Genomic DNA, 18,744 nt, shown 5'->3' on the forward strand with positions numbered 1-18,744 from the left:
ATTTGTAAATATTACATGAAATTAACATAATGCTTGTAAAGACGACTAAAGCATACTTAATTCTTATCATAGTTTTTGCAAGAACAATGACCAGAAATCTGTCGCTGTCGCAGCAACCTGAAAAAGCCAGATTTATCAAGTGGGGAGAACATCTTAATGCATAGTCATGTGATACCATGAAAAACATCATCAAATAAGTTCTCTCAGCTTCATGAAGCAGTCTTTATTCAGGTGGTGGCAAATGACAACTTTTCTGTAACCAATTGGCTCTGACCTAATACTCAAAAGGCATAAATGTCAAAAAACCTAAAATGGGGTGGAAGTGTTGGAGGAAACTCAAAGTATGTATCCCATTCCACTATTGTAACTGTCAGTCACCAACTTATTCTGCACACAATTAACAAAACTTTGGTTCAGAGTTCTTTTATAAAGCAAATAGTTAAGGTGTTTACCAGCACAGCATATCTTTAATTCAACTTCAGCATGGCTTACATAAATAAAAAACGATGAATTCCAAATGAAACCACTCCCTCGGCAAACAAACAGGTGGTTATTAATTTATTTTGAACAGAAAGAAAACATACATGAATTAGAAATGGGTGGTTTAATATTTATTGCTTCACGCACCAGCAAGTAGTCACACAACAGCACTGGAAGGAGAGTCACTTTACCACATTGATAGATTTAGGCATTGTTTTGACAGCACCTACAAAAGATGAAACTGGCTTCTAGGCTCCCTCATTGGCCAGGATGCAGCACCAATTCAATACCATGTTTGAGTAATATGATAGCTGGGGGAACTCCAGCCCTAACTGTGAGTTGTCTTTTTTAACGGACTAGGGAAGCACACTTATACCATGTAAATACCATTATTCCACCCAAATCCGTCCAAGAGATAAGTCAGTTCTTCTGGTGCTGTGATTTCATCGTCAATCACTGATGAAAGTCAGTCAGAATATGGGACTACAATTGCTTGAAAAGAATAGATTGGCTTCAGACAGACATTGATGTTGAGAGGGAAAACTTTCAAGACTTAAATCACATTTTAATGTTTGTTGGTACACAAATACAGTCTTTTGTTTTTTGGAGTACATGGACAAATTTTCCAGGTAAAAACTGGCATATGCCAGTCTAACAGAAACTCTTGATCTAGGTCTTTGTGGTTTATAATGGACTCATCCGTTAAGCACAGTCTGTATCACATTTCTAGCAGCGGTATCATCAGCAGTGACACTTGCGTTAAAGTCCTGTATTAAGTCTTTAGAAAGTCACATGCCCAAAATGTCAGTTGATGTATTCCAATGGATGTTTGATATATAATTACTATATGTATAAATTTGGTGGTTAATATGCTGGGCATTCCTACCCAGCCAATACAAACAGAAAGCAATATTCATGACAACTTGTTTTATGAGCTACACATTTTGCTCTGCAGAACCTTTTGTAGTCCAATTGTAATGAATTGGCTGCTAAAAGAAATGTTACATTGTGAAAAAATAAAAATAAAGTACTTATTGCACACCAACAGTTGTAATTATTTTATTGCTGCTCTTGTATTACATATTTGTTTCATTATTTACTGCGTAATCATATTTTAATTTGTTTCTGTTCTGATTTGAAGGGAAATCTAATGATCATGTGTAAAATCTCCTGATTTGATCTTAACCTTTCTTTATGTAATAATCATTGATTAATCTTAATCAACTCAATCCCTTAAATAGAGAGTACAAAATCACAAAAGCATTTGTTTCTATGTAATGAAGATCGGGAGATTTCCAGCATTATATTGAGGTTGTTTTGTTGAAATATTTAAAAAATCAACTCTTAATTTGTATTTGTTCAGTATATACTGTAGTGCAGGGAAGCAAATGGAAACACGAGAGAACAGTATATTTGAAACTACCGGTAACGACTTTAACCTGGATTTTGCTTTAGTATTATGTGTGACTCAGTCACTCTGCTATTATATGAGTAAAATACCAGCAGTAATTTTCTACCAATTCTCATGAAGATCAAAATGATTGCAGCATAAAACATGTACCTTATAAACTTGTGTATTAAGTTGGGTTGCAAATGACAAAGACAGAAGTCTCTCATAGCATAATGGCAGCAGATCAGAATCTGTTGTTTGTTCCATTGATTAGTCCAAACAAACTGCATGGACCCAAGTCTGCTGGTACATTATGTGACTGCAAATCTGGGTCTGATGTTTGTTCCATTGATTAGTCCTAAAAAACTGCATGGACCCAAGTCTGTTGGTACATTATGTGACTGCATATCAAGGTCTTATGTTTGTTCCATTGATTAGTCCTCACAAACTGCATGGACCCATGTCTGCTGGTACATTATGTGACTGCAGATCTGGGTCTGAACAGTTTGGTCCAACTCGTATGCAAAAATATATACATATATATGGTAAGTTTTTTTAATACATTGTCCTGTAAAATGATGCATGATTACAGCATTGTCTGTTTCCATGGCTGATTCGTTTTTATTTTTAGTCAGCAATAGAACCAAAAATAAAAATTCAGCATGTATTCTTTGCCATGCAGAGAGTATGTCATATGAAATTCACTTGTTCATTTTAAATAGCACAATTTGCAAAGTAAAAGTAAAGCCCACAGTTTCTGAGTTAAGAATAAATTGAGGTTATAGCAGAAAATAAAGAGAAATTTAAGTAGTGGTAAATGTTTCTTTATTTTTATTTTGTTTTAGTCTGAGCTTTTTTTGTTCATGACTCAAAAGCTGTGGTTATTACTTTTTCTTTGCAAATTCTACTGTTTAAAGATGAATCCTGGCATACAAGAAATTTATCTTTCCAATAATACACAGCTGTTTTCAATAATACATATCTATTTTCAATACACATTTTCAATAATGCACTTTTATTTCCAGTTCTTGGCTCTAGCATCTCTTGTCTCGATGGAATTCCATTCAGAATTGGACCCAGGTTCATTCCTCCAAAAAAGGTTGGTACAGGCAGAGTGCTTACCATCAGGTGTCAGAAACCCAATATATGCAAGCGTCTATATTTTTGGTGAATGTTAATAATCACTCATTAGTATGAGTCTGAGATTGGCAACCAACCAGTAAATGGGGGGTAGGGGTGGGAAGAGTGTGGGTAGATCAGTTTTTGCTTAAAGATGGTTGGCTTGATAGATATTTCATTGAAAAAGACTATTGCTAATTAACTTGTCATGGCATTTTATGCTTATTGTTATATCAACTACTGTCAGATTATAAGGAGTAATCAGTAGAATAAACAACATAGAACCTGATCGGCTGGCAAATTATGCAATGGTATATCAGGACCTATGTTATTTGTAGTTGAATTTGTAAGTTAATGCACTATGCTGATATATTCTGCATACTTGGAAAATATAATGATGTTATTTTTCTTTGAATACTTTATTACTTTATACTTTTTTCCCATTTTAATAAGAATTTCACTTTATGAATAATAGTGTTTGATTGTATACTGTAGATTTATGGTAAATACATATTGTTAAAAGGTATTCCAAAATGTTCAGAGGGGAGTCAGCATTCTCACTGTCCAGTTTAAAGTGACTTCTAAAACGGAGAAGCAAAAAAAATATACTCTCTTTCAATATACTAAATTGTATCTCATAAATCACTTTTGTATATAGGTAATACAGACCAAGGTAAATAACCCCTTGCAGTAAGTACTATAATGTTCCTTTGATAGTACAGTGTGTATGACACGGTAGTTGGGAGCCATAGAACCCAACCGTGTTATAGACCGAACCGTGTTACAGGCAACCAGGTCAGTTAGCTGAAGAAAATGATGCATGTACCCCAAAAAAATTGCGGGGGGGGGGTATGTAATAAATGCGGGTGGTAAAATACATGCTTCATCGGCATAGTTAACCTCGTAAATCGATGCAAATTAAATGAGAAATACACCTGTTGTGAAAACAGAGAAGGCATATATAATAGTTTACTTTATTTAGAGAACCACAGATTGGTACATATATGTTGTTGTTGTTGTTGTTTGTTGTAGGGTTTAACGCCACTTTTCAGCACACGATAGGCTATACATGGCGGCCAGTATTAATGGTGGAGGAAGAACCCGGGAAATCCCCGGAAAGAACCACCGACCCACAAGAAGCCACTGGCAAGCTTTCTCACATATCCACATTGGCCGAATCTGAGACTCAAACCCATGCAGACAGAGGAGAGATGGCATTGATCCTTAACGGAGAGCGCTTTAGACCACTCGGCCACTCGGGGCCCCGGTACATATATGTGAGTACTGTTTAGATACACATGTCTAATATAAAGCATGAATAGAGTATCAACACCATGTACTCACCCGCAAATCTCATCATATACATTGAATATACAAGTGATTCCATTGAAAATATGCACACCCACAGACTTAAAATATTCAATAATTTTGTCACAGGTCATATTGGTCTGAATTCAGTGGAAAAACGTAATGCAATAACGTAATGAATGACGAAGCACATTTACTTTTCAGTACATCCCAAGTCAGTAAAGGTTAATTGGCGTTTTAAGCCACCGTTGGTAGAGTTTGTAAGCATAAATATTTTCCCTGCTAAAAGGAAATTTTCACAGCACAGTTAACATGTTCCAGTCACATTGGAAAATGCAAAAATCCATCAGATTCCATTACTTTTATTCATGTTTGGTACTGACTTCCTTTGAAGAAAAGTTCTTTGTTTTTATTGAAGATTGTAGTCAGCTTTCTTTGATGAATGGTGCATGTATTATTGAAGTCACTGCTAAAGGACAGCTTTGGAGAACTAAACAAATGCCCATTTCATATTGTGGCAGCAACATCAAATAATTGTATTGTGTGATTGTGACTGATTTTTTTTCTCCATTTGCCAAGTACGTTCTCATAAGAATCGATGCTTCAAAGGTAATCTGTTTCCATTGAAATTTGAGCAAACTATTTTATGTGGTTACATTTTTAAAAAGGAATTGGCCGTTGTTTGGTCTATTCTAGCTACTGTTCCTCCCTGCCTATTGAATAAACTAATAAGATGGTTTTTTTTGTTTATGGTAGCAGCGTGATGCTGTCTTCCACTCATGTGCCCGAATTTTAACAAAGGGGTGTTCTGAAGGATTTAATTCTGACTGAAAAGAAGAGGAATTTTACTTACCATCCACATACAAATGTCAGTCTTTGTAAATATATTAAATATATTAATTACTAGCGAGAGGCTGAAAAACCGACAAAAGATAGATTACGAGATAATGCCTCATCTGGTTGATCTCTGTTACCAGAAATGTCCACAAAAAAAAGCGGATATCTCACAACATACAGTACTCATGCTAGATGTCAAGATAAGCGAATTATGATATAACAATGCCCTCTTTAGATGGTTTGTCAACATGGACAAATAATTTATGTAACAGTTGATAAATTTAAGTGAATTTTATATCCAGTTTGGAGCTTCCTTTCATGGGGCCTCTGAATTTCTCCACTCCAAGCCAATGGTTGTATATACAAGTTTAAACAGCCAACAATGTCGCCAATAAAAAAAATTCGCCTGATGGTATATTTGCCACCAAGAAGGGAAAAAATCCAAGTTTGTGACCTTGGCGAACCCTAAGCAATCCCAGAATAAACTTTTTACACTATATTTTTTGTACTTTTAAGAAGAAAAAATTATTTTTTCGTGTATGAGAAAAATACATATAAAATTGCAGGAGCTATGCCACAATCATCTTGTATTATTCATATGCAATCTCTTCCCCAAAATGGTAATAAACTTTTATCGATTTTTTGTGGTACTTTTAAGAAAGACTTTCTTTTTTCATGTATGAGAAAAATACATGTACAGTGTATATGAAATTTCGGGAGCCACACCACGACCCATGTTATATCTGAATTTGTGTTATAACGGAGCATGCTATAGCAGGGTCACACTGTACTTCTATATCAGTGAGAGATGCTAAAAACTAGCTTTAAAAACTAAGGTGCAGCAGTTAATACTAATGCAGAGAAAATATTAGAAATGGGCATGTGACCATATCATGCTGATACTTCTCGTCCTTGGTAATAATTACAGTAAAGGGCAATCTCGAAAAGGTATTGAGGGCAACTTTGAAAGCTTGTTGTATGTCATTACGTCCAAAATGCAGAGTGCAAAATAATGATCTCAAGTTGACCAAGACAGGATGGACTTGTGTCTCCAGTAAATGATATCCTAATTACATTGTATGAAAGCTTCCAGTTGCTCTTTGTTCTGCAATATCGTACATTCTTCAACGATAGTACATGTAAAGTGAACTTGTAATTATATCAGTGTGATGGATACACTTGTCCAGTAGAGTTACTGCCCTGCTCCTTAAGAATAGACCAACACAGTGACTTTACTTTTGTATATAAATGGCCTAATGCTGATAATGACAAACCAGGTATTTTTTGAGAATGTTGCAAACTGTTTTTCTGCACCCATTCTTTGATATTTACTTTATTTCTGGTAAATGTTTCCTTTTCAGATTTTGCTGCCCCCAGAACTTGAATACAACTATTCCATTCGCCCCAAAGATCCAGATGTAAGTTAGCATCCGACATGATCTCCTATTCATGAACATTATTCCAAGTATTTATGAGAGACAAATTAATAGGGTTTGCCACTAAACCTATTAACCCTTTGCTTCCCAGTTATGCTTTGATGCACCTTTTCTTTTGTCCCCAGCAGCACATTTCTATGCTGCACATGTTGCTTGCTATTAGGTGATGTAAATCTAAATTTAATGGACCAGTTGTACAAAGAGGTTTTTTTCCAAGACACATCCAATCTGTTGCTGTTGACTGAGAATAGCACCTCAAATTTTTGACATAATTATCACACTTAGAGGTTTTTTTCCAAGACACGTCCAAAATATTACTATTGATTGAGGATAATACCTCAAATTTTCACTAGAATTATCACACATAGAGCGTTTTTACCAAGTCACGTTTAAAATGTTACTATTAATTGACCAGATTTGTGAAAGAATTATGGCATTTTGAAATATTTAAGTTTTGTATCATTGTAAAATTTCCTCTTATTATCTCCAAATTAAGTTAAAGGTATCATTCCATAACAACTTGTCTCATCACTTGTTGAAGTGCATATTCTTAGATGGGCAAAAAGTATTGCAGGTTGTCTTCTAAACATTGCTGAAAACTAATGCCATTTTAAGCTGTGTAAAATACAAAATCATAAATTTTGGATATACTGGTTTTTATTTCCTTCATTCTTGTTCAGATGCAGACAGTACCATAAGTGAAAATAAATTGAATTCCCTGACTTTGTAACAATTTCATTCTTCTTCTTTCAAAGACAGGGATTTATTTTGAAGCAAAACTTTTTAAAATCTGGGTTCATTTTTGATGAAATATTTGATTTAAGTGATATCATTTCTGGTGATGGATATGGTTTTTTGCCCTCAGCTTCTGAAATAGCCTGAGACTTAATTGACACAGATGTGGACCATCACATGATCTGCCAGAAACAGCAACACAACTAGAGTTCTTTCATTGGTAGTTGGAAATATTGATTGTTATGGGTATCATATAGACACCTGTCAAATGAAGTCTTTTTTCAAACTAATGGAGTAAAGCACAAATGACATGAACGTTTTGAACTAGTACCTTCATCTATTGATGACACAGTATATGTCTTTGCAGATCACCTTAAACATTATCAGCTTCATTCAGAAATCCTGTTTTAGATGAAGTTCATGTAAATGAATATAAATAAGCCTTGCCAACATGAAATTGTTGCTGAAGGCCACTCCTTCATGTGTCTTGTGTACCACACTGTGAGTGGTTCATATCTTCAGTGTCAAGGGCACAGCTGAATGTTAATGTTTTCTATTTAATTTCCTTTTCTACTCTATATAACTTTAGAGTTGATTGAGGTTAAGAGATACATATATGTCATCATTAGTATACTGTTTTTGGGGTGATATTTTCAAGGTCATTGTCATGGTGTTACTGTATATATTAAATTTTTCAAATGCACTTTCTTTTAAGGTCTATATCTTTATAACCATTTCAGATGAAGAGATGAAATGTGATATAGCTATAAATCACCAATAAATGGTGTGTTACATGCCACATTGGATATTAATTTTCAAGGTCATATGTCTGTAGTTTAGTTTTTCAGTTATATTTGCCCATCTGCTTTGTAGTTTAACACTTTTTAAGATAAATTGATGAAGCTTGGTAAACTTACATATTTTCACTTGAAGGTGTGTTGCATTGCAAAACTAGGGTCGTATCTTCAGGGTCCGGGTCACAGTATCATATGATGCTAATGTTAGTTTTAATAGATTCTGATGACATACTGTGACCTCCCTTATAAAGACTCAGTTATTCAGATCTATTTCATCATGTAATTTGTATTGCCACCTTTCTTGTATATTCATTTTCAGTAAAATATGCATCCATCAGCAAGGATGCATAAGTAGAGGGCCTTTGATGTGGGGAAAACTGTTTTTTGTACAGTCAGCAATTTTCACTAATCTGCAGCATGGAATATTGGAAGAGGAGCATGCTGATTTCTTGTATTTTTCATGCATTTTTCATCAATTTCTTGTTTTTAGTACCAGAAGTAGATAGTGTACGTTTTTATATGTATTTTCAGTATTCCTTTGAAGTGGAAGAAGCTGTATTAAGATGGTCCCGGGAGCGTGAACGCCAGGCTCACGTAAGGGAGGCACAGCATCAGAATGAGGAAGAGGAGGAGGCTAACAATTCTGAGACAGAGACAGAATGTCCTTATGAAAATTTTCTTACTAATACTGCTCAGAACACTGCCGCTGATGATCAGGAAGAAAATATTTATGAAAATTTGCCTGCTGTGAATGGAGATAGAAATAGTGTCAATGATCAACAAAACAGCTCATTTTCTTCAAAGAGCAAAACAAATCCATTCAATAATCCGCCTGCAAATAGTATATCATCAGCTAACCCATTCAGAATTCCTTCTGCTAATACAGTCGCTAATAATCCATTCCTTGTGAATATGTCCGATAATGTTCTACAGCCAACACGTATTGATCCTCAGAAGACTGAACAGTCCTCAGAGCAAAAGAGCACAAGTAGTATTGATGTTTCTCAGTTTGAAAAGGAGGATGATCCATTTGATAACGTTATGCTTAAAACAATTGATGTTATGGCAGAATTAAAGACGGTTTTACAGAGTTCTCACACATTAGCTTCAGGCAAAGGTACTGATGCACCAGCAGAATCTGTTGAGACAAATGGTCCCAATAATCCTGTAAGTGACAAAGTTTTAAATGCAAACCATCCTGCACCAGGTGCAATTAGGCCTAAACCAAAGACAAGAAAGAAGAAAAAGCATCCTGTCTATGTAAATATGGAATATAAACACTCATCAAGTAAACTTGATGAATCGTTAAGTGAGAATCCCATTTCACATGAAACTGATTCTTCTCCCCTTGAAATCGGCAAACTTCCCCCAATTCCAAAGTCACGGGGACTTGTTTCTCGACATTCCCAATTGCCACCTATCGGTAGTCATAGGGTGGAATCATTAGACAATATAGAATCCCTGCACGGCAATTTGAAATCTATGGACATGAATGGGAGCGAGAGGCTGTATGATGCCTTGCCTCAGAGTTTGCCAACCAATCAGACTCGGCACAGTGTGAATGGAGGGGTGCACAATCCATTATATGTCGACCTTAATCCAAAGAACGCATCTTGTAGTTTCTCAACTAGAGATAAATTCTCACAAGAGACTATGAGCAGTCCTAGCTTAAGTGAATCTGTTGTTGATGGACCAGGCAATATATCTCCAGTACAGTCCCTGCGAGGGAAATCCCCACCACTGGCACAATTTCCTCCTGATAGACCTTCATCCCAGCAGGTAAGATGCATTTTGAAAAGGAGATATGACTTGTAGTGTCCCTTTATGGGCAGATATTTTGATTTCAGGGACTATAAGCACTGAATGGATTGCTATTTAGCTAAACTCGATCCATTTAAAATCAAAAGTATACTATGATTTAGTTATCTGTGACTTAACAAATCAACCAGAACCAAAATAACCATGTTGACTCGTTAGCATAGCATTGCATTTAAAAACAAAGTTTTCTTTTATAAATTTTTATAATTTATTTAAGATAAAAGCTTCCACTGATACAGAACATTTCACAAACTTTGGATGAAAAATATGAATTTATTAACAATATTCTACATACGGCAAGTTGTTCACATGTTTGACCTTTCGGACAGCCGATAGCCTCTTAGACAAGCTGTCTAGGTGTCTAACCTTTTACAAATTGTCCAGTGTTTAACCTTTATCAGCAGATGGCCTCTTAGACAAGCTGCAACACTTACATGTGTAAATGTCCAAAAGTATAATTTGCTACCTGTAAACATTTACAAAATGTATAAATGTGTGAACAAACATGCATGTGGATGTCAGTGTAGCTACGTTGGTCTAGCCTCAACCATGTTGAGGCTATGATCTGATCCTATACCTTTCAATGGAGAAAATAAAATATTGTCAAAGACAAAAAGATGGAGGCCCCGAGTGGTCTAAAGCACGCACTGTTATGGATCACTGCCATCTCACCTCTGTCTGTGTGGGTGAGTCTCGAGCTCGGTCAATGTGGGTACATGAGAAAGCCTGCCAGTAGCTTCTCGTGAGTTGGAGGTTCTTTCTGGTGTTTTTCTAGGTTCTTCCTTCACCATTTATATTGACTGCCATGTAAAGCCTGTTTTGTGCTGAAAAATGGTGTTAAACCTATAACAACAACTAAAAGATGACTATAGTTAAAATTTATTACCTAAGTTGAGTTATGTTTTTCAGAAAGTTTGGCTAATGATAAAGTTATTAGATCTCTAAATTATATTGGACTGTTTACCCTAGCCATACCTTGTCCACCATGACAGATAAATAGAGATTCTTGCACCCAATCATACTATCTTAAGAGAACAATTACTACCTCACATATCCAGCCCTCCCAGATAACACTTTCTAGTAAGAGAAGCTAAAAGTTATCTGCCCACCTAGGTTGCGGTTGGGCTTATTGATCTCCCTTTTGTATAGGGATTGTCACCAAATCCAGAGAAAATCCCAGTTACTTCTTCCACTCTTGTCAAGAGAGACCTCCAATTTTCTGCAGGATCTACACTTACAAGTAGCAAGGGTCTTTACTTCAAAGGAAAATATACTCCTTCTCTTTCCAACTTTTCTTTCTTCCCATGAGGACAAAGTTCAGCCTTTACAATTATGACTTTACCATCACTTAATAGTATTTCATTGCATGGGTAACCTATATGACTTCACAATAGTTTCATCAATAGTTTTAATTAGATGTGTGCGCAAATCTGTAGAGGCTAAAGAAAACTCTTTACATGTTTAATTTCTGTAACGACTGGATACATACTGGTATGTTTTCTATACTAATGCATGTTAGTGTCTAGGCACCAAGCATCACTGAATTCACCTGTACAGGCTTCATTGAGCCTTCCTGCAGGTATTATTGTGAATTGATATATATTGACACTTAATTAGGCTGTTGGCTAGCACTAATTCATAGCCATATATGTGACACTTTCTTGATTTTACCTGTATAGAATGTCATTGGGCCTTTCCCCACAGGTGAAGTCATCTCAAAATGGATATTGTTGTATCTACTTCCTAAGTATCGATAATGGTGCTTTAGTACCTTTTTTTATGTGCAGACTGCTCCAGTGGCCTAGTGGTTAAAGTGTCTGCCTTGGATGCAGGAGGTCGTGGATCTGAACCCTGGCCAAGTCATACCAAAGATTTATCAAAATGGTACTAACAGCTGCCTTGCTAGGCGCTCAACATTAAGAGGTTAGTGTTGGGACTGGTTGTCCTGGTGTCAGGATAATGTGATGGGGGGGTGCGGGGGGGGGGGCATAATGCTATTAACTTGATGGTCTTTCCATCCTTTGAGGGTCTCTCAGTGGTAGGTTGTGCCCTTTTTTGTGATTTACTGGATGTATTTACAGAATGTAGATTACAGACAGACATATACTTAGCACCTATTTATATGCCATTCGCATCCATGACAGGACAACAGAAATATTTTCAAACAGACTGCCTGTTAGTTGGACAGCTCAGGTGGCCTAGTGGTTAGAGCATCCACCTCGGATGGGGGAGGTCACAGGTTCTAACCTGGCTGAGTTATACCAAAGACTTATAAAAATGGTACTAACAGCTGCCTTGCTTTAAGAGGTTGGTGTTAAGACTGCTCTGCCTGGTGTTAGGATAATGTGACTTGGCAGGACATGATGCTGCATGTCTGTGGCATGATGCCCCAGTGCTAGACATCACAATAAACTGCCACACTGCAGATATCATAGCAATCTGACTTAAAGATTGTTAAAGCTACATTAAAACTCCAAATCACACACACACACACTTTTTCACATGCATGTTTTTGTTGTTATATAGAAAATTTGTGTATCTTACTGTATAGCTTCTGTTCTGGTCAATGATAAATGCAGGTAAGTTTTCTATACATGATTTACTCATTAGCGTCCAGTTCTGCATGTTACTATAAATGACACTCGAGTGATTTATACCTGTATAGGCAATGAACAATTGGCCTTCGTACAGGTGAGCTGTTACTGGAAATGATTATTTGGCTTCCAGCCCGTTCATGTATGTACTGTAAACGATGCTTCAGTATTCTACCAGTACTGATAGTCAAAATTCACATGTCTACAGGTTATTTGTGACTTGAATTGATTACTTGGCATCCACTTTCTACATGTTAATACTTAGGCTTTAATTCTCTACCTGTACAGGTCAATTACACCCCTCCACAGGTATATATCATTGTGGGTAACCTTGCACAGATTTTTACAAGTACAAAACAGGATGCTTACTGCACTAAATGTATAGAGGGTCTGCTCTGTTTTGTCCTGCAGATTTAGACCATGGGTGAGACCAGTCTGACAGCCACTCAACACGCATAGTTGTCATCCCATGAATAAATGTCAGACTTGCTTATTGTGGAGAGAAGTAAATCAGAGCTTGGGGAACAAAAACAATTGCCTGCTTACAAGGGTTCCAACCATATCTTTTCCGGACAGCAGGATGGAGAGCAGCAACAAGCATCAGTCTTGCATATCAGAATTATGGATCAATATTTGGATCACTATCCCATACCCCATCCCAACCTCAAGAACTGGACTAAAATAGAAAAGCCAGTGAAGCCACCATCAGATATGGTCATCGTTACTAAAACAGAAAAACTTTAAATAATTTCTCATAAAAATTTCTCTTCAGAATCTTATAAATCTGACAGTGCATTAATGGGCTTTCAGATTATTACAAAAGAAACCAATCCACCATCAGTTATGGTCACATGAAATGACTTCATTAAAGGGACATATTCATACTGCACCTCTTCAGTTCCAAGTTGACTGCTGTGGTGGCCTAAGTGGTTAGAGAATTCACCTCAGATGCGGGAGGTGGCAGGTTGGAACCCCAGATGAGTTATACCTAAGATGTATACAAATGTTACTAACAGCTGCCTTGCTTGGTGCTCAGCTTTAAGAGGTTAGTGTTAGGACTGGTCGGCCTGGTGTCAGGATAATGTGACTTGATGGGACATGATGTTTCGTGTCTGCAGCAAGATGCCCCAGTGCTAGACATCACTGTAAACTGCCACACTGCAGACATCATAGCAATATGATTGAAAAATTATTAAAGCTGTGTTAAAAATCCAAATCACACACACACAGTTCCATGCTTGATCCTTTCCTCCTAGTTAGAGGAATAGTGACCTGCCATCCAAAGTCAGTTTTAATACGTTTTCTACATGTATGAGTTTTTTAATTTCTTCCATGCCAAGTTAGTTCTAAAATTTGCAAAAATTGTCAGTGGCACTTGTTATGTATATTGATTTTATTTATACTAGTATTTGATTTAACTGAATTGTTTGTTAGTTTTAAATTTTCTTTTATTCCATTACATGCTATTTTAATGTAATTCTATTTACTGGATTTTACATTTTCCAGAAATTCAGTTCAATTTGACCTGACTGTTTTTTTTTGTAAACACTAATAATAGAAACTTTGTATCTAATTCTTTCCCAGAGTAAAAATCATTGGTTGTCAAGGCCATACTGGGAGTACATGATGTTATGCATGTAAAAAGCTTCTATCTTGTTCTAGAAACATGATCCTGTGACCCTCATCCGGGCATCTGTTTTTCACCGTAGTCAGATTGAAAATTGTTGTTTTGAGAAAGAATAGTCATTCTTGCCTTAACACTTGAGAAGTCAAAGTGTTTTATGTTGTGACCAGTTTGAGTTGAATAAATAATTTTTCTTCAGATTATTTGGATTTCAAGAGATTATTTTTCCCTGGAAATACTTGTGCTCGAAATTAATTCTTGGACAAGGACAGCTTTTGAAATTTACAAAGAATTCAAACACTGGAATATTATTTTCTGTGATTCAGCAAAGATCTATTGACACATCAGGATGACACTGACCACAGCATATGTCATCGGCTCCATTTTTCATTTTATCGGGATTCGAACTCAGTTTCATTAGTACTTTTTTATTACTAGGACTTCTATTTTTTTGTTATTCGTAAAACCGTAAGTTCTTTTTCTCATTTTTACCTTGTTTTTCTTGGGAAATAAATTATTTGGTAAATTTTACGAAGCTTGTTGTCTTTACTCTTTTCTTGTTGCATTTTGTAAGAGCCTAAACAAAACACTGCATAATTGAAAATGTAGGGGGTTGTGGTATTGTATGCAGACTTCCACCTTGAATTCATTTATGTCTGCTGGTGTATTGTATTTTCAGTGTTGTATACATTCTGTAAGTGTCTAAATTTCTTAACAAAGAAATTTGCATAAATGCTTAATTTAGCAATAAATTAAACTTTTTATTAGTTTGAAAAGAAAAAATTAGGTGATAGAGAGAAACTACAGAAAGGAAATACTTGTCAGTAATAGGTAATGAGTAATTGGGGTTGGGAATGGAGAATTCTGGATTGCAGCCTATTTTCTGGTATGTTAAATAACTGAACATGTAACTTTTTGCATTGTAAAATTTGCCTACTACTGCACTTACAAAATTCTAGTGCCAGTCATGCTCCATGTCAAGGTCACCATTTTCAATGAAGTTCAGTTTAGATTTATTATATACTGTATATCAAGGCATGTGCAGACTTGTGTACAAAGCATACTCCACTACTCAGTATCATAGACACTGATCACATAATGTGCTGGCAGATCATTCTAAATGGATGCCAGTTCTTCTGTCAATAATATGCTGGCAGATCATTCTAAATGGATGCCAGATCTGCTGTAACATAATGTGCTGGCAGATTATTCTAAATGGATGCCAGGTCTGCTGTCACATAATGTGCTGACAGGTCGGGGTCTGCATCTTTTTTTTTCTTCGAAATTGTAGTTACAAAGAACAGAATGGATCATGATCTGCCAGACCATTATGTGACCAAAGATCTGGCATCGATTCAGAAGACCATTGTTTACCTTTTTTTCCTGAGCAAATATAATAAACTTCAGATGTGATGGTCTGAACAATTGGTCATATCGTTTTGGCTGTAACCGTTTTCTTCCCATTAATTTCACTGAATATCATCATTTTATCTGACATATACAAACTGGTCGTATCACATTGGCTGTAACCATTTTCTTCCCATTAATTTCACTGAATATCATCATTTTATTCTGGCCTATACAAACTGGTTATCACAATTTATGACTAAGGTGTTTGCTATTTTGATGTGGATGGCAAAAAAGGCTAAGATGACACATCGTGCTTCTACTTCCATTAAAGTAATTCATAAATTTTATGATAAAATGTTGTTATTATATTTGTGTAGATCATAATGATATATGTTCTCATTGCATAATGCCCAAAAGCTTCTTCATTTAGCTTTTTTACACAAACTTTAAGAGTCAAATCTGAGTCAGTTTTGGTCATTTTAGAAAACCCTGTTGTGTTTTAAATGATCTGGGACTACACTGAACACTGTTGGACATATACCATACTTAAATAAAGTAATTGGTGTAATTAATGAGTGTCACATTCTTTAGACAAGCTGGATATGTATAAAATGATTATATATTATTACACAAATTTTCACACGATTCTGCTAACATATTGTCTGATATATTATTTAGTCATGGAACCGATACAGCCCACTTCCACCACCACCTCCAAAGAACAATCCCACTGTGAAGATACCTTGTAATTCCAGTGACAGTGACATGGTAAATATGGCTGAATTGAGTCCATATAACTCACTTTCCAAGGAAGCAAAGACAGTGGCAGATAAAATGGTTTCCATGGGATTTTCTCATCCCAGAGTAGCCAGGGCTGTCGAGAAATGTGGACATGATGAAAAACAGGTGAGAATAATTTTAATGTATTCCCTGTTGTTAAATACAATAACCTGATCTTTTCATTTGCTGTACATTTTTAGTTATTGAGGTTTACAAAAGGATATCTGTTAAACCTTGAAAGTAGTATCATTTGAAAGCATCACTTGAATAATAAATAATTTTTTCAAGGAAAAAGTTATAATTTATGTCCATGCATAATTAATGTTGCCAAACTTTGTTTTGTGAAAGGTTTTAAATTTGAGGATATGGTTTAAGATGGTCTGTAAAATGTGTAGTTATTTTAGAGTTTGACCCATCCATTGGGTAAAACCTGGAGGGTGGGGACACTTGCAGGATGTGGATAACTGAGACAAGAACAGCAGTATGGATTGTAGTTCTAATTGTCAAGATTGACAGACACCTGAGACTAGGACAGTAATAGGAATTGTTCTGAATATCTTATGATCCCTCAGATTGAAAAACATCACCGAAAAACATCACCGTTAAATGTTTATGTGCACTGGAACTGTAACATACCATATATACTTGTTTATAAGACAATCCAACTGCAAATTGCACATACCTAGATCTGCCATCACATAATGTATTGGCAGATCTGGGTCTGTGAAGCTTGTTGGGAATAATCATTATAACAAATACCATAGACACGGATTGATAGCACATTATATGACAGTAGATCAGGGTCTGTGTTTTTATTTGTAGTTGGACTCTACCTATGCACAAGTGTATATGGTAACCTGTGTTTAGTAAAGGGCAATAGGAGTGATTAGCATGACTATAACTCTGCCACCATGCATTACTGTGGGACTATGCATTTATCAAGTGTCTAATTTGGCTTTTTTTTGCCACCATGCATTACTGTGGGACTGTGCATTTATTAAGTGTCTAATTTGGCTTTTTTTTTGCCACCATGCATTACTGTGGGACTATGCATTTATCAAGTGTCTAATTTGGCTGTTTTTTGCCACCATGCATTACTGTGGGACTGTGCATTTATCAAGTGTCTAATTTGGCTTTTTTTGGCCACCATGCATTACTGTGGGACTATGCATTTATCAAGTGTCTAATTTTGGCTTTTTTTGGCCACCATGCATTACTGTGGGACTGTGCATTTATCAAGTGTCTAATTTGGCTTTTTTTTTGCCACCATGCATTACTGTGGGACTGTGCATTTATCAAGTGTCTAATTTGGCTGTTTTTTTGCCACCATGCATTGCTGTGGGACTGTGCATTTATCAAGTGTCTATTTTGGCTTTTTTTGTCACTATGCATTACTCTGGGATTATGCATTTATTGAGTGTCTAATTTGGCTTTTTTTGTCACCATGCATGACTTTGTGGGATTGTGTTTCATCTTTGGCTTGTTTTGCATCAGCATGAATACACACTGCCACCATGCATTACTCTGTGGGATTGTGTATTTATCAAGTGTCTTTGCCATGTTTTGCCACCATGTATTACTTTGTGGGATTGTTTATTTATCAAGCATCTTTTTTGACCTTTTTTGCCACCATGCATTACTCAGTGAGATTTTGCATTTATCAAGTGTTTTCTTTAACTTGTTGTGCAACAGTACAACATGTTTGTTACAGTTGTTAAAACATTTCTTGCTATAAGCACAAAAAACACAGGCTTCACTCTTAGACTTATTTTTCATTGTTGTAACCTTTTCTTATAACAGGTTGTGGATTTTCTATGTGCTGTTGACAAGTTGACAGAGATGGGGTATGACATGTACCAAGCGGAGAATGCCCTGTTTATTCACAAAAACAATGTAGATCAGGTAATCTTTTATACTGTTATTTATTTAATGGGCCCTTTAATGTAATTAGCTTACAATGTATGCATTAAAATACAATCCTTTAAGGGGATCAGAAAATTGTTTTAATTTTGACCTGAGATGGCAATAGATACAAAATTCCACATTTCTCCAAAGTGGATCGAAAGAGTCTAATAGTTCTGATATTTTTATTGCTATTTGGTTCTTAAAAAAAGTGTGTTTGTTTGAAATTGGATATTTCATAATGACATATGAAGAGGAATATAAATTGGATATATGTCAAACTTGAGAACATTTCTCAACACTTTAGACTGTCTGGGTGCTACTTTGACCAAGCTGATTTGGCTCTTACAGAATAAAAACCAGACCCGAGATCAGAACCTGGTAGCAGCAGCTTTGTACACTGAAAAATTAGGTATCAAAATTGCACCTTTTGCAGCTGAAACTTTGTAAAATATACAATGTTAATTCTCAGTCATTACATATAGGTTTGTGTAAAAAAAGAAGTGACATCGCAGCCGCTGGACGAAAGTTATAACCTCATGCCAAAAAGTCATCACTAGGGTTGAATGTGTTA

The 18,744-nt window shown here is 35.9% G+C and overlaps 1 protein-coding gene across 1 annotated transcript in view; it reads left to right on the forward strand.

The window, feature by feature from the left end:
• Nucleotides 1–18,744, forward strand: part of LOC149801906 (ubiquitin-associated protein 1-like) — a 38,647-nt gene that overhangs the window by 7,881 nt on the left and 12,022 nt on the right. Inside the window, exons 3-7 of the mRNA XM_089956290.1 lie at nt 2,896–2,969; nt 6,496–6,552; nt 8,634–9,881; nt 16,167–16,394; nt 18,069–18,170. Coding sequence (XP_089812416.1) covers nt 2,896–2,969; nt 6,496–6,552; nt 8,634–9,881; nt 16,167–16,394; nt 18,069–18,170 — 1,709 coding nt within the window. The remainder of the gene's footprint in view (nt 1–2,895; nt 2,970–6,495; nt 6,553–8,633; nt 9,882–16,166; nt 16,395–18,068; nt 18,171–18,744) is intronic.

The sequence above is a fragment of the Sinohyriopsis cumingii genome, chromosome 4, assembly GCF_028554795.1.
Source record: "Sinohyriopsis cumingii isolate HCF-2022 chromosome 4, ASM2855479v2, whole genome shotgun sequence".
Taxonomy (NCBI): Eukaryota; Metazoa; Mollusca; class Bivalvia; order Unionida; family Unionidae; genus Sinohyriopsis; species Sinohyriopsis cumingii.